This window comes from Sciurus vulgaris (assembly GCF_902686455.1).
Source record: "Sciurus vulgaris genome assembly, chromosome: X".
NCBI classification, from domain to species: domain Eukaryota; kingdom Metazoa; phylum Chordata; class Mammalia; order Rodentia; family Sciuridae; genus Sciurus; species Sciurus vulgaris.
Window position 1 is genome coordinate 95,851,944 of NC_136471.1, and position 17,876 is coordinate 95,869,819.

Here is a 17,876-nt window from a genome sequence, read left to right on the forward strand (position 1 = left end):
GAGGTAAGGGAAGAATGGAAGAATGTTGGATTGTATATAGGGAAATGAGGGGAGGGATGGGGGTAGGGGGAAGGAAAGATAATGGAATGAGACAAACATCATTACCCTATATACACGTATAATTACATGAATGGTGTGACTTTACATCATGCACAACCAGAGAAATGAAAAGTTGTACCCCATTGGTGTTCAATGAATCAAAAAATAAATAAAATTAAAAATTAAAAAATGGGCAGATAACTGGGCATGATTCTACATGTCTGTAGTCCCAGCTACTTAGGAGGTTGAAGCAGGAGGATCACTTGAGCCAGTGAGTTCAAGACCAGCCTGAGTAACAGAGTCTGACCCCATCTAAAAAATGGGCAAAATATTTTAGAAGATACATTAACCAAGATGATATACATATAGCAAATAAACATATGAGAAGATGCTCAACAGCATTAGTTATTAGAGAAACATAAATTAAAACCAAAGCTGGGTAACACTACAGTCCCACTACAATGGCTAAAATAATCATACTCAATGAGGGCAAAGATACGCAACAACTGAAACACATTTCTTTGACTGGCCAAAATATAAAATGGCCCAGCCACTTTGGAAAACAGTTTGCAATTTCTCAAATCATGAAGTATATACCCGTCACATGACCAAGTCTTCCATGCATAGGCATTTATGCAAAATAAATGAAAACAATATCCAAACAGACTTGTATAAAAATGTTCATATTAGTTTTATTTTTAATAGTCAAAAACAACAAAACAAATTTCTACTAATACATAAACAAATTTTGGTACATCCATACATGTAACATCATTAGCAATAAAAATGAATATGGATACATGTAACAACAGAAATGAATCTCAAAGTAATTATCTGACTGAAAGAAGTCAAACAAGAGTGCCTATAATATAATTTTATTTATATAAAATTACGGAAAATGCAAACTAGCCTATAATGACAGAAAATAGATCAATGGTTGCCTGCGGATGGGGAAAAGGATATAGAAAAAGAACAAGATGACAAAAAGGCACAAGGAAATTTGTTGTAGGGGGTGGATATGTTCATTTTTATTGTATTGATGAAAGGTGCACACACATCAAAACATCAAATTGTATACTTTAAACAACTTCCATTCATCATATGCTAGTTAAGACACAATAAAGATGTAAAATATATTTTGAGGACAAGAGAAGAAATATGAAAATGAATTATATATGAGATATTATCAAATTAGATTGATATGATATTCCAGTTTGTGGGAGAACACTGTTCTTTTTAGGACATGGATGTCCTATTTTTTAATGGTATAATGTTATAATGTCTACAACTTACCATCAATATTTCAGGAAAAATTTACATATAATTGTTAAAAATAGATGATGGTTGTATGGATTTTTATTGTAGTTATTTTAATATTTCTATATGACTGAAAATGTACATAATTAAAATGTGAAAGAAAATGATTTTATATTTTTTATTGCCTATCCTCATGTTCAAATAGAGACATGATTTTTACTACTGTGGAATGTTGCCAAATATACTGTAGGAATGTCTCCAGAGAGGGAGACATTCTCTGTCTTCACTATCTTGGAATGTAAATAAATCTGAACAAATTGGTTGTTAAAGTATAAACATTAAGAACTTCATGGAGAAATGTCTCCTAATATGAGGCTAGAGTCAATCATACTATTCTAGGAAGAATAATATGAAATGAATGTGGAGTGGTACAAAATAAATGTAGAAGATGACAAAGATATCTTACATATGCATAATTGATATCCCTTTAAGAAGAGAAACAATGGATCAGGAAAAAAGTTATGCAAAATAAAACTTTTACCAAATGAATAACTGGAATGGCTTACTATAACCCAGGTAAAATTAATACACAAACTTCAGAACTTGAAGGTGTGGTGGTGCATGCCTATAATCCCACTGACTAGAGAGGCTGAGGCAGGAGGATAGCAAGTTCAAGGTCAGCCTCAGAAATTTAGCAAGACTCTGTCTCAAAATGAAAACTAAAAAGTATTGGGAATGTATCTCAACAGTAATGTGCCTCTGGGTTAAATCCTCAGTACAAGGGATAAAAAAAAAAAACAGGACCAAGACATGTGCTTCCATAGAACCGAACTTCAAAAATAAAAAGGAATCATATGGCAGAAAGGCACATTACATAATGTACAAGGGAAAAAAGAGCCAGTTTGTCTAAGACTTCTCACTGGCATCACTCAATTTTAGAACATCTGTCATGTTCTTAGGAAAAGAAAGTATATCAATCAGGAAAGCATAATCAGTATGACAATTATGGAATAAGGGTTTATTTTCCTTTTTTGGTGGTGCAGGGAATTGAACCCAGGGCCTCACCCATGTTAGGCAAGTACTTTGCCACTGAGCTATATTCCCATCACGGAATAAGGAATTTTAAAATATTAATTAGACAATGCACAATTCATAGGAGTATCTGGGAATGTAAAGATAAGAAGGGGGGCAGGAAGAGTTCAGAAATCACTGTAATGGGTGGATTAATCAGAGCTTTCAGGAATATCTCAGAAGCCAAAACATGCAGCTAGTGAAGTAGGATTGTGAAGAGGAGCTGAAGAAATCTACAAGAAGCTGTTCCCTCTGTGGGTCTGCACCCAAGAATCTGGTAGTGGGCCTGGGGCCACTGTCAGCAGTGCTGAGATGGAAAGAAGGACTGGATATAGAGTGGAAAAGAGTGAGGAAAAAATAAAACATGCTGGGTACCTCTGTATCTGTCCTTTACTGTATATAATTTCAAAGACTTTTAGAGCAGAAGTTTCTCCTTCTTTTTGACCTCACAATTCTCACATGAATTCTACTTCTCGTTTCTCAGTTTAAGCCAGACAACACAGAACAATCCAGCCTAATGACCTAATATTTTTTTCTACGAGAAGTTGCCTTATGGTGAATTCAGTCCTTCAGGTTTACTCAACTGCTTTCTTTAAATTTGTTTCCAAAATAGCACTCAACCAAGTCAACAATGGCTTACTAGTCACAAAAACCATCAGTTTTCCACTCTCATATGACCTGACCTCTATTCTGGACACATCTTCCACTAATACACATCTTGGAAACACTCTTCTGTGAGCCCCTTTTTCATCTGGCATGTTTTTGACCTCTCTGGGAGCTCCTTCTCATTATCCACTCTAAATGGATCCATCTTGGCCTATTCCTCAAATGTTGGTCACACAAGCCTTAGTCCTAGGCTTGCTTTTGCTTTTTAACCACATTTTTCTGTAGATAGTTGGATGAGATTTAGATGTACGGACGTTCTCAAATCCCACTGCTTTCCCAAGCACAGAAAGTTGTATGGAGACCTAAGCAAGTACAGTAATTGAGGTGTACCTAATAGTCATTAAGAACTTCTCTCCATACAAAGTTGTAAGTGCCCTACACAAATAAAATGCATTAACTTCTTGTTATGGGTTGAATTGTGTCCTCCTAAAAAGATACGTGGAAATCATAACCCCCAGTACCTCAGAACATGACCTTATTTGGAAATAGTCTTTACATAGGCTATCAGCTTAAAAAGAAGTTATTAGGGTAGGAACTAACTTACCTGGTTCTCTTACAAAAAGGAAAATTTAGATACAGAGACAGATGCATAGAAGGAACATGATGTAAAGACCTCAAGGAGAAATCAACTACGTCAATGGACTGATGCATCCACAAGCCCAGTAACACATAAAGCTATCAGAAGTTAGTAAAGAGGCATGGAATAGTTCCTTCCCTACCATTTTCATAGGGTATAGGGCCCTGATGACACGTTGATTTTGAACTTCTAGCCTCCAGAACTGTGAGATAATAAATTTCTGTTGCTTTAAGCCACCTAATTTGTAGTACTTTGCTAAAGCAGCCCCAGGAGAGTATGCTTCTCCAAGAAATCTGAGAGAGGTAACTAGTATGAACATCTTTATAGCTGAAAAAATCAGAAAAGACAGGTTAACTAACCCGCCCAAGGTTACACAGCTAATAACTGGTAAAGCTAGGACTGATAACTCTGGCATGAGCCTAAACAAGCTACCTCTTCGCAAGCATGTGTGTGTGTGTGTGTGTGTGTGTGTGTGGTGGATCAGAACCTGGGTCTTGAACATGCTAGCTAAGTGCTCTATGACTGTGCTACATCCCCATCTCAACTCCTTAATATTCTTAATAACACTTCTTCTAATGACAAAACAATTTGAAGAAATTTTAATATGCAAATAACTGCATAAATTCTTACATATTCACCCCACAAACTATCATACAACCATTCAAAAGAGACATTGTTGAGGAATAAAGCAAGATTCAAAGATGGTTGTATTCATCAAAGAAGATAGCAATCTTTATATAGTTTCTAGGTGATTATAAGCATATTCACATATGTACATCTATACAGGTTTATTAGCAAGACTAAAACATGGAAGTGTTTCTAGTAGTTGATTAGCATTGGTTATCTGTTGGGGAAGAAGAGTGGAGGATAAAATTCATTAAATAGTGAATTTGTCAGCTAGTTTCTTTTTCTGGGTAACAAACCACAAACTTAGAGACTTACAATAAACATTTTAATCCATTATTATGTTAGTTGTCTGGGATGGGTGGAACGGATGGAAGAGCTTTCCTTGTCTGGGCCAGTATATTACTAACCTATTACTGTGTAACAAATTACCCTAACATTTGTCAGCTTAAAACAACATTTATTATCTCAGTTTCTCTGGGTCACAAATTCAAGTAGGGCTTAGAAGGATGCCTGTGACCAAAGATTTTTCATGAGGTCAGTCAAGCTATCTGGCTTGAAGGTTCCATCTGAAGGCAACACTGGGGGAGGATATCCTCTCAAAATCACTAACATGGGTCTTTTTAAAGGGTTTCCTAATGAGATGGCAACTGTCTTCCCCTAGGATGAGCCATCTGAAAGATTAAGGGAACACCAAACCAGAAGCTGTGGTCTTTTTGTAACCTAATCCTGGAAGTGATATCCATTACCTCTGCCTCATTCTAGAAGCAAGTCACTAAATCCAGCCCAAATTCAAGGAGAGGGGTTTATACAACAGTATGAACACCAGGAGGGGGCAACACTCAGCATCATCTCAGAGACTGCTGACCATAGTTACCTTGATCTGGGATGGCTGGCTGGGACGTCTTCGTTCACATATTTGGCAGTTGAAAATCGGTCAGTTGAGGTGCCACAGTTAGGATGAATCATATCTGCTCCACCACTGCTCCGAGTGGTCTGTCATTTTCCAATTTCACAATTCCTGCTTTTTCACACATGGGCTTAGGACTCCAAAGAGCAGCAAGAGTGGGCCAACCTCAATGTGCAAACACTTCTTATGGCTTCCTGTGTCATATTTGCTAATATTCCATTAGCTAAAGAAATGGTCAAGCCCAGTTTCAAGGGCTGGAGAAATAAACTCTATTTCTTGGTAGTTGAAATGGTAAAGTCACATTGAAAAGGGGCATATGTGCTGATGGTAGGGACCAAAGAAGACTGTCTACATATCTGGCCTAGGATGTAGAAATCTGGAAAGTGCATTGCTTACATTGTTAAAACAAACAAAAAAAACCTAAATAATCTACAGAATTATAACTTTTCTTAACCCTATCAGAGATCTAAGAACATAGAGCAAGCAGCCAGCTCAACATATAAGAAATGACAAGTGCTTCAAAGGATGCAGGAAGTTATCCTGGGCCACCTGTGGCAGAGCAGGGAAGAATATGAGGCCACCATATGAGAATAATAATTTAGCAAGAAAATTTAATAAATTGTTAAAGGCTGAATGTGGGATAGTGTAAGAATATAGAACTCCTGAGAGCTATAGACCCAAGGGCTGTTGGCTCCCACTTGAAGGCTCTTCTCCATAGACCTCCACTTGGTGCTCATAAGAAACACTAGTCAGGGCTCAGACTGTAGCTCAGGGGTAGAGCACTTGCCTAGCATGTGTGAGGCACTGGTTTCGATCCTTAGCACTGCACGTTAATAAATTTAAAAATAAAGGTCCATCAACAACTAAAAAAAATTTTAAAAAAACACTAGTGGTATGGTGGGAAACTAGAGAAAGCCTCCTTCCCTGGTGTAGGCCAGTAAGGGGGTGGCTGCTGATACAGAAATGATACAAAATACCAAGGGACCCTACTCTATTAAACAAAAAGCCTTAAGCCACTCAGTGCAGTGCAGCAAACCCCCTTCACCCTCAGGATACAGGTGAAGATCCACTGTGACTAGAGAAAGGGAAAAGGAAAAAAACAACCTACCCATGATGGAAGGGCAGGAAACTATCGTGGGCCAGACAATAAAATACCTCCTACCAGTGGAAGAGGGGCAGGATCACTGGGGAAAAAAAGTGTTAAGACCCAGGGACACCGGACAACTTTTGTGTCCCATACCAGGTTAGCAAGAACCAAGTAAGAACAGCAGTGTAGCTGGGCACAGTGATGCATGCCTTTAATTCCAGTGACTTGGGAGGCTGAGCCAGGAGAATTATTAATTTCAAGGTTAGCCTGGGCAACAAAGAGAGACCCTGTCCCCCCACCCAAAAAAAAATAAATAAATAAAAGGGCTGGGGATATAGCTCAGGGGTAAAGTGCCCCTGGATTCAATCCCCAGTACCAAACTAACAAACAAAACACCAGAAGTCTACTACTAAGAGAGAGACAAAAATGTAGAGAGTCCATCACTGAGATGGAGAAATATCGGAAAGGCCTAAAGACAAATACAGTCCAGCAACGTTGAGAAAAATTCTCTAGAAAACCAGTGTCTACTTCAAACACAAGGTAATATTAGAGGAATTTGAAGTCTATGTTACGCTGAAGTTCACAACAGCAACAACAAAACGAAAACCCAACCCAACCACTGACTGGATCAACTCAATGCCCCCATGCTAATGGCCTATCAGAAGAGCAGTCATGCATATTTCCATGAATAAATACTATTCATTGCAGTTTATACTGCCCTTTGCCCAATATCCAACATTTAGCTAAAACTTACTAGATGCAGAACAGCAAGAGAAAGGAACCTACTGTCAAAAGGTAAAGCTGTCAAAAGACCTGAACTCACTTGGCTGAGTTATTGGAGCTATCAGGCAGGGAAATTAAAATAAACTGGGTTAAAATATGTTAAACGGTGTTATAGACTGGATGTCTGTGGTCCCACAAAACCTGTATACTGAAATCCTTATCCCCAATGTGATGGTATCAGGAGGTGGGGCCTTTGAGAGGTAGGTAGGTCATGAGGTGGAGGCATTACAAATGGGATTCATGCCCTTATAAAAGGTACCCCAGAGAGCTTTCCAGTGAGGATACAGAAGGCCCAAAAGCCAAGTAAAGGTACAATGAGAGCTTGGTAGTCTATAATCCAGAAAAGGGTCCTCACCAGAACCTGATCATACTGGCACCCCAATCTCAGACTTCTAGCCTTCAGAATGGTAAAAAAAAAATTTCTATTATTTATAAGCCATCCAGTCTATAGTACTTTGTTACAGTAGTTCAAACTAAGACAAAGGAAATAGTGGAAAATGGGAACATGAATGAACAGATAGGGAATTTCAGCAGAAATAGAAACACTATACAAATCAAATGAAAATAGTAAATATAAAAAATAAAACATAACCGAAAAGAAGAATGCTTTAAATAGATTCATCAGTAGGCCTGACAGAGCCAGGATGCAGGGGAATCAGTGTACTTGAAGATAGATCAATATAAATTATCCCAAACGAAATGCAAAGAGAAATAAAAGCTGACAAGGACACCCATATAGAGATGGGAGACATGTAGCATTTTTCTAACACAGTGTATGTTCTGATCACAAATTATTCAATTACCACCCCATGCAAGACATGGTCACTCTCATTCCAGGGCCTCTAAATATTCCATCCAAAATCATGGTATCAGGTTCAAATCCAGGATTCCATGTCTTCTGTACCAGTTTCAGATGTGGCCAAGGCTCCTTGAGTATAGTTTCTCAGTTTCTTGATCCTGTGAGCTAAATGACAAGTTATTTGGCACGCCCTTCTCAAACACACACTTAAGATATATATGGGGAGAGGAAGAATAACTGCAATAGGGAGAATATTCCCATTCAACAAGAAGAGCAACAAGATCATTCACTGTTCCACAATAATTCTGAAATACCACAGAGAAAATGTCAGCTCCCCTTGCTCCAGGGACAGACAGTGTTTCCTGATTATGGCCCAGTTTCCCCTGGAAATGGCTTTCCAGTCCATTTTAATATATTGTTCTTGGGCCTTCCCTCTGAGACATCCTTCACTTCCCATAAGAAATGGTTCATATTTGTAGCTGAATAACATTGTTGTCTTGCATTCTGTTCACAGAAGTTAGGGAGAAGAATCCAGAGTCATTTTGAATTGTTTCAGTTCCTTTAAAGCCAATATGGAGGTAGTTTCACAGATAAAACTCAATTAAAAACTATGAGTTTCCTATGAATCTGTTCAGGTCTACTCCATGCCCTAAATGCCACATCAACAATTCTTTTTAGGCAAGTCTTTCTCCTTAGAGCATTGTCAGGCTACTGTGGAATCATATCTCAAAGATTTTTAGATACCCATTAGTTTCACTGACAGGGTTTCCCAACAACCAAGAGAATACAGTATTTCACATATTGTAACAAAGGGTTTTACAGACATACCCATGACTTGATATTCACCCTAAGGTCATTTTGTACCTTAAAAATATTTTGGTGGCCGAAGAGACTAGTTATGTGAAAAAAATTATTTCCCAACACAGCAAATTCTGGCATTTCTCTGTTTCTTCTGATTGTTTGCCAGGGGAACAAGTATTTATTTTATTCATTTTTCTCATTCTGTACCTTCTCATATGCAGTTAAAAGAAGCAAACTGACACTTCCTATATTCCATAGCAAATCTCTTTAGTCAGATTCACAAGTTTGTTTGGTACATTCTGTATCTTCCCACAGAGCATGGTGATCATTTTGCCACTTTTTCCTTTCTAATAAGTTGTCATATTTTCTAGACTTTGCTAACAGATTTCCTCACTATTCTCCAGTCTCTACTGGCTACCCAGGTCCAAAGTCAATGCCATATTATGTTTGGGTATAGTTCAATTCACACACATATACTTTTAAGTAGTATTTAGCATTTGATATGCAACAAACTACCCCAAAACATAATTACCTAAAACAAATCACTTATTTAACTCATAATTCTTCAGGTTCGCTGGGATAACTGACATGGCTATTTTGGGCTGGGCTGGTTTGGCTGGGGACATAGGCCTATGAAGGACTCATTCCCAAGCCCATATGCAAATTGTTCCATGGGGCATCAGCTAAACTGGCTCACCTCTGCTCTATGTGATTTCTTGTCCCACAGTAGGGCATCTGTGCTTCTTAACACTGAGATCTCAGGATTCCAAAGAGCAGCGAGAAAGGGTAAGCCCCAAAGCAGGCGTTCACACTTCTCCAGCCTCTTCTTGAAATCTCTCTGCTAATGTTCCGTGGCCAAAGCAAATCATATGGCCAAGTTGAAAGTCAAGGAACAAAGACAGATAAGAACTATTTTGTGTTAGCTCTTTGTCACTATGACCAAAATACTTGACAAGACCAATTTAGAGGATGAAAAGTTTATTTCAGGCTCATAGTTTCCAAGGTTCTGCTCATGGTCAGCCAGTTCCATCACTCTGGGCCTGAGGTGAGGTATAGCATCATGACTAATGAGTGCCCTGGAGGAAAGCTATTAGCTCATGGCAACCAGGAAGCAGAGAGTGAGGTGAAAGGGCTGCACAGAAGATGAACCTTCTAGGGTATACTCCCAGTGACCCACGTCCTTGAGCCATGCATACAGTCTGCACACAGCTAACACCCAGTAGTCCATTCAAACTAAGATGAGCTGATCAGGTTATAGCTCTCATAATATAATCATTTCACCTTTGAACATTCTTGCATTAACACAGGAGCCTTTAGAGGACACTTCGTATCCAAGCCATAACATATTTAATAAGAGAAACAAGGTTTTTCTTGTTGCAAAAGGGACCGTATATAAATGGATGGGAGGAATCTGTGGTTATTTTGCATTGTGCTATGTACTATGTACTATGTACTAAGAGTACTATGTCACAGAAAACAGTAGGAATAATATTCATGTAAATTGTATATGCAGATGTATGTATATAAAGAGCCAAAATGACTTTTATGAATTCTTTTGGTAGATATATTCAATAATGAACACTTGATAAACATTCTAAATTTTAAAAAAGAATTTCATTTCAATTATTCATCCTTCTATGCAATATTTTACCACAAACACCCTATAGAACTGAGAGGTCTGCTGCACAACAAATACATTATTTTCTTATGAAACTGTTTACTATAATATAGTAAACATGACTGTCACTTAAATAATTTTACATCCTATACCCTATAAACAATTTGGTAATAATTTGCTTCATGATACTTTCCACAGGAAGGTTTTTTTTCCTAACGTACCAAACTGACAGCATTTCCCCAATGTTAATTCTACTGTATTTTGTGAGACTGTGTAAATGTGAAAATCCACCTTCTTTCAATGTATTCTTACAGGGTCTCTTCTAAAATTTTTTTTCATCTCAGGTGAGATAGACTGATGAATGCTTCTTTATACAGTGTTTTCATACAAGGTCCATCTCAGACGAATTTTATAATACACAGTTAGACCTGACTTCTATGGTAAGGCTCTCTCATTTTTAAAAAACAGGGTTATTTCATGTATGAATATTGCGATGCATACTAAGAACTGATTTCTGGGTGAAGCCCTTTCCACAGTCACTGCATTTATAGGGTTTATCTCCAGTATGAATTGTTTGGTGTTTATTGAAATTTGACCTGTCAGTGAAGGCCTTCCCGCACTCTGCACATATATATGGTTTCTCTCCTGTGTGAATTCGCTGATGTACTTTGAGATGTGGTTTCTTGGAGAAGGATTTCTCACAGTCAGGACATTTATAAGGCTTCTCTGTAGTATGAATTCTCTGATGTGTAATCAACTCTGACTTCTGGATGAAGGCCCTTCCACAATCGGCACAAACATAGGGTTTTTCTCCCGTATGGATGGTCTGGTGTTTATTGAAATTTGACCTGTCAGTGAAGGCCTTCCCGCATTCAGCACATATATAAGACTTCTCTCCAGTGTGAGACTTCTGGTGAGTATTGAGATTTGACCTATTGGTGAAGGCCTTCCCACATTGAGTACATATATAGGGTTTCTCCCCTGTATGAATTCGCTTATGCATCTGAAGTTGGGACTTGGAGGGAAAAGATTTCCCACAATCACTGCATTCATAAGGTTTCTCTCCAGTATGAATTCTTTGATGTGCAGTCAAGTGAGCCTTCTGGATGAAGGCCTGCCCACATTCAGTACATATATAGGATCTCTCTCCTGTGTGAATTCTCTGATGCATCCTGAGTGTTGACTTCTGGGTGAAGGCTTTCCCACACTCACTACATTTATGATGTCTCTCTCCAGTATGGATTTTCTGATGTATATTGAGGGCTGAGTTCAGGGAGAAACCTTTCCCACATTCACTGCATTCATAGAGTTTTTCTCCAGTATGAGTTGTCTGATGCCTGAGTAGAGAAGACAGCTGGAAAAATGACTTTCCACATTCACTGCATTTATAGGGTTTCTCTCTAGTATGACTTTTCTCATGCATCATTAATTCTGAATTCTGGAGGAAGGCCTTCCCACATTGAGAACATATGTATAATTTTTCATCTCTATGAACTCGCAGATATATACTGAGTAGTGGCTTCTGTGTAAAAGCATTCACACATTTGCTAAGTTCATGAGGTTTTTCCACAGTGTGAATTCTTGAAGGTGCAAAGAGATAAGACTTTTGGGTGAAGATCTTTCCAAATTCAGCACATGTGTTTGCTTTCTCCCCAACAGGAAATTTCAGATTTTGACTAAGTGTGTTTTTGAGGCTGAGGACTTTTTCACACTGATCACTTTCACAGATCTTCACTCCCATATGTGCATTTTCATGGTTAGTAAAAGAAGTGCTCTGGCTGAAAACTTGACCATGGCCAACAATTTTATCAAAGTTCTTTGATGTATTGCTTTTGTCATGAATATGTAAGTCCACATTATGCCTGAAACGTTTCTCAAATGAGTCATGTTTATGGGGTCTCTTCTGTGAACGAATGAGATTTGGGCTTGGATGTATACATCTTCCAGTGTCTGTATATTCATGATCCAGCTCTTTGTTCAATATTTTCTTATTGAAAAACTCGGTGTGATTTGGAGGGCTGTTCTGTTTTTCCTGGTATATTTTTATCTGATCAGCATCTTGCCACAGTTCTTCTAAAATGGAATATAATGAATCATCTCTTGTATCTTCATCCTCTATTTCACCATGAAATGTAGTTTTTCCTGAAGTTCTTTTTTGTGAGTTCTTAATTCCAAATTTACCATCTAAAGACAAAGAAAAATTAAAAGTGGCATAAAGAATAGATAGCAGAAGATTAAAGGGTATACATAATCTTATCCAAATTAAATCCATGGAAATATGATGATGACGACATGAAATACACATATAGCAATTAGTATAAGTCAACCTCTTATATGACACAATATTCCAAGTGCTATTCTAAGAAATACATACATATGAACACATTTAATCCTTTAAAACACTCTATAAGGTATGTACCATTATTATTCACCTTTTGTGGATAAGGAAAGTGAAGCCCATAATGGTTATATAATTTACAGTAAAACACAGCTCTTAAGTTGGGAATTAAAGTTCAACATAAACATTCTAGCCCTATTTTGGTAGGAAGCTTGGATATCAAATAGTGTGGACAGAAGACTTATAAGACAAGAATTACAAGGGAAAATATCTGTGGAGAGACTATGCAGAGAGAAGGTGAATCAGAGTCTAAGTCTTCATCAGTTTTCAATTATAAATCCTCACAAGTCTCATTGCTATATCTCGCTATTATCAGCAACAAAACAAACTAATATGATAAAAAAGAACTCACTGATGTCCACAGGAAAAATACCATGATCATAGCCATCCTAATCTATGCAAACAATAAATGGATACCTAAAATCCAATTCTCTATGCAGGTGAAACTGTTTGCTTATGTTGCATACATATGTATTGTGTGTGTACTAAATTATATATATATATATATATCACAGAGGTTAAACTATCTGTGATAAAGACTGAAAGATATCTGGTAGAATGTTTCCCCATCTTTTGCATTAACAGAATAGTAGTTAGGAAAATGGCTGCTCAGCAGCTTGGGAGGCTGAGGCAAAAGGATTCTGAGTTCAAAGCCAGCCTCAGCAACTTAGCGAGGTGCTAAACAACTCAGTGAGACCCTGTCTCTAAATAAAATACAAAATAGGCCTGAGGGTGTGGCTCAGTGGTTGAGGGCCCCTGAGTTCAATCACCAGTACGCCCTCCCCCCCAAAAAGAAAAGAAAATGGCTGCCCAGTCACATAACATTTCTGAGCTTCCCTTGAAAATTGACATAGCCATGTGACAATGCTCTCATGAAAGGAATGTGGGACAGATGATGGGTGCCACTTTCAAACTAGAGCACTGAGACAGTAGGTATGTTTTTGCCATATCTGCTTCTACCTTCTTGCTTGCTAAAACCTGGACTCCTCAGTAACACAGAGTCAAACATGCAGATGCCAGAAAAAATAAAAAGAAGAAGAAAAGGTAGATTAATGTACTACAAGGAGCCTGGATTCCTGAATAAACGTGAGCAATAAGATTTTCTATAAGTGTGGAATAAAATTAATTGATTTTCTATTCTTATCTGCCCCACCTCCCCCAGTTCATTGTGAGTCAGCAGCTGCATATCAGAGAGAACATTCAGCCTTGGTTTTTTGGGATTGGCTTATTTCACTTAGCTCTCATGAATTTTGATGTGTCATATTTTCATTCTGCTCAAAACAGTTTCTGATTCCATTGTGGTTTCTTCTTTTATGTACATGCTGTGTTGGGATAAGTGTTTCTTACTTTCTAAACATTAATAGATTTTTCTACTTGTCTTTCTGTTCAGAGTTTATATTCAACAGTAGTTAAAAAACATACAGCATATAGTTTCAGTCCTTTGAAATTTGTTATAATTAGCTTTATGTCTCCAAATAGTCTATTTTGGTGAGTATGTCATGTACCCTTGAAAATAAACATGTATTCTCTAACTGTTGGATATAGTAACCAACATAATATGACAGGAATTTTCATGTTCAAATCTTCAACCTCTTTACAGATTACTTTTTATTTCAAGATAGGGTCTTGCTAAGTTCCTGAGGTTGGCCTTTAACTAGTGATCCTCCTGCCTCAGCTTCCCATGTTGCTAGGATTACAGGTGTTCATCATGGTGGCTCACCAGATTCTTTTGTCTACTTGTTCCAACAGTAACAGAAATAGAAATGCTAAAGTCTCTAAAAGTGATTGTGCGCTTTTCTATTTCTCTTTTAGTACCATCAATGTTTGCTCTATATATTTTCAGGATATGTCATAAAATGCATACAAAATTAGGTTTTTAATATATTACAGTAAAAATTTATCAACTTTAGAAAAAGACGAAGTATCACTAAAGATACAAATGATATTAAAATTAGAATAAAAGTATATTATGAGAAAAGTTAATGCCCAAAATTGACAACATAGTTGAAATGCATAAATTATTTGGAAGAACAACTTGTTAAAAGAAGAAGAAATAGAAAATCGGAGTATCCCTATAAAAATGAATTAGAAATTAATGATAGCCCCACAAAGAAATTTTCAAATAGCCCAGATGAGTTCATTGGTGAATTTTATCACATACTTAAGGGGAAAATATAAAATTTAAGGCATTCTTACACAAAATCACAACAAGAGGAGTAAACACTGAAAAATTCTACCAAGTGTAGCAATTTTAAACAAAATCTTTCAGAAAATAGAGCAGACATGAAATGTACCAACTCATCTTATGAGGCCACCATTAACATTATATCAAAATCAAAGATATTATAGGGTAACTTTCCCCCAAGTCTAAACACCAACGTCTCTCATAAACATGGAGATTAAGTTCTTTACCAAATACTACTAACTTCAATCAAGGCATACATAAAAATAATAATATGCCACAATCAAGTAATTTTTATTCCAGGAATACAAGGTTAGTTTAACATCTGAAAAATCAATGAAATTCACCACATTACTAGAGTAAAATGTTCATCTCAATATATGTAGAAGTAGCATTTGGAAATTCAACATCCATTCATGTTAAAGATTTTCTTTGAACTAGAAGTAGACAGAAATTGTCACAAATTAATAAAGGACACCTAAGAGAAGCCACAGATATACTTAATAGTAAAAGACTAAAAGTTATTGCCTTTAGACTATGAATAAGATAAAATAAAAATGAAGGGGCATATAGATTAATAAGGTAATGACAGGAAGATAAGATAATAGACACAGAAAATTTTGGTTATTTGCCTAAGACCCATTAGAACTAATAAGAAAATTTAGCTAAGTATAAGAATAAATCACAAGATTCTACTATGGAGAAGTAAGTTACTTAAGAAAAATACTTCTGTGGACAGTAAATATATTTTCTATTCTCAATTTTTTTTTTTTTTTTTTTTTTTTTTTTGCGGTGCTGGGGATGGAACCCCGGGTGTTGTGTATGTGAGGCGAGCACTGTACCAACTGAGCTAAATCCCCAGCCCCTAAATATATTTTCTATAAAAGTAAAACCAACATACAAACAAAAATCAAAAGCAAGCAGACTTTGGAGGGGAGTCCAAAGTTAGAGGAAGTTATCAGCACAGAGTTCCCTCTTTTCTCTGGTTTCTGTTCAAAGTAGCTGCACTTTTAGCAGCAATGTGAACCAGTTCAATTTCCCATAAAATCTTGTCATCCTTTCGCCAGAGGAACCAGGGGAGTAAGGCTGGGGTGCCCAGGACCACTATAGATTGAGAGGGCAACCTCAAAAGAAAGAACAAAAGGAAAATAAATACCAAATTATCTGTATAAATTTTGCATGTGTCTGGCTGACCCTCTGCATGGTGGAGCAAAGTGAAAGCTGCTGAATTGAAAGCTGAGTTGCTACCCACATTAAGTGAGACAGCATTTCCAGTTTGAGTCTAGCCCAGTTAACTGCCTGTGATGACAAGAACACTAACACTGGACTGGGGTCGTAGCACTGGACTGGGGTCGTAGCTCAGTGGTAGAGTGCTTGCCTAGCATGCGTGAGGCACTGGGCTTGATCCTCAGCACCACATAGAACTAACTAAATAAATATTTCTTCTGTGAAAAAAAAGAACACTAATATTTTTCAGAATGATATAAAAGAATATCATTTTATTATAAGATAGCATTGATAATATTCAGGATACAATCCCCAACTACTATATCCACATACGATAGGCTTTCAGAAAAATACTTTTTATAACTCAGGTGTCTTCAATAGTTCATTTTAAAATATATTTTCTAGAGTTAAGTTATTATCAGTTAGATGGGTTGGTCCAATAAAAACAATGAACTTGAGTTGTATATGGTATGATCTATAGATCAAAGTATTACTTTTTCCATTAATACTGATATCCATTTGTTCCAGCACAGTTTACTGAAAAGATTTTCATTTCTCCCTTTGAATTGCATTGGCAGCTTTGCCAAGAAACAGTTGTCCTTTTATGTTTGGTTCTACTTTTAGACTTTTCTGTTCTCTTTACATATCTGTCTATCCTTATACCAATACCATATGGCCTGGATTATTGTTGCTTTACAGTAAATCTTAACATTAGATATTATCTAACCTCCATACTCTTTCTTCATTCTCAAGACTGTTTTGGTTATTCTAGGTCTTTTGCATATCCACATAAATTTTAAAATCTCCTTGCCATTTTTACCCCAAAATGACACATAGTTGCTTGAACAAATAGAAGATAAATCAGTAAGTGTTGGGTTAAATACTAATCCATGCCCAGGAAAGCTCGCGGTAAGAGAAGGGCTCTAAAGAATGTGATAACAAAGGAAATGGAGAGGGGGAGCCGGCCACTTCCCTTTTCTCCTATCTTTAGGAGAGGATCTCAACAGAGTGGCCCTGCTTGTAAAGCAAAGGAATGTACTCATAAAACATCTGAAGACGTTCCCCCGTGCAGTGGGCACACAACCTGTGCTATGTATTCCCTGGCTTGTAGGCACGTGCAGCCCTCGCTGTTCCCTGCCCACCGCCACTGAGGAGTAAGCAGTAAAATGTCCAAAACCTCTACTGAGTCCTCTAGGTTCTTCCTTTGGAACTGGTAAACAGTATACTAGGGTATTTCCAGCCCTGGGGTGGAACAATTGGCATAGTTGGCAGGATCCCAAAGGTGGGTATGTTGAGTTGACTGTGGAATTGGGAAAAGGCTTGCAGTCTGCAGGGGATATCCTGGATTGGTCACCAGCCTTGCTGTGGTTGGAGGCAGCTTCCTACTGAGGGTTGGAGACCACTGTGTGAGTGGTGAAATGCAAAGAAGAGTGCTGAAAATGTTGGAAGTAGCATCCAAATTAGTTGTGGGAAAGTGAAAGGAAACAAACAATGTCACTGTACCGGTGGCAAGGCTCCTATTGTGTGTATTAAAGTTAGCACCAGAACAGGAGCTAGCCACTCAGGCTCAGCTCTATAGAGCACAGGAAGAGTTAAAACTAGAAAAAGTAGCTACTTTAGCACAGGTTGATAGCAAGAATGTGCTACAGTGGCACTCATAACTTGCAGATGAGTGTTTGCATGTCATGGCGTGCTATTATACTAAACTGGATAGGTTCAGAGCCCATATTAGGGCACTGGTGACTAGTAAAACTGGCACTCCTATATGTGGAATCGACTCAGGAACTTGAGGTGGAAAATGAAGATATAATGGAAGTTAGACCAGTAATGGTCTAAA

At 37.5% G+C, this 17,876-nt stretch overlaps 1 protein-coding gene across 2 annotated transcripts in view; it reads right to left on the reverse strand.

The window, feature by feature from the left end:
- Positions 1–1,886: 1,886 nt before the first annotated feature.
- Positions 1,887–17,876, reverse strand: part of ZNF81 (zinc finger protein 81) — a 112,088-nt gene continuing 96,098 nt past the window's right edge. For both annotated transcript variants that reach the window (XM_079123515.1, XM_079123514.1), the window contains exon 5: positions 1,887–12,416. In XM_079123515.1, coding sequence (XP_078979641.1) covers positions 10,708–12,416 — 1,709 coding nt within the window. In that variant the 3' untranslated portion in view covers positions 1,887–10,707. The remainder of the gene's footprint in view (positions 12,417–17,876) is intronic.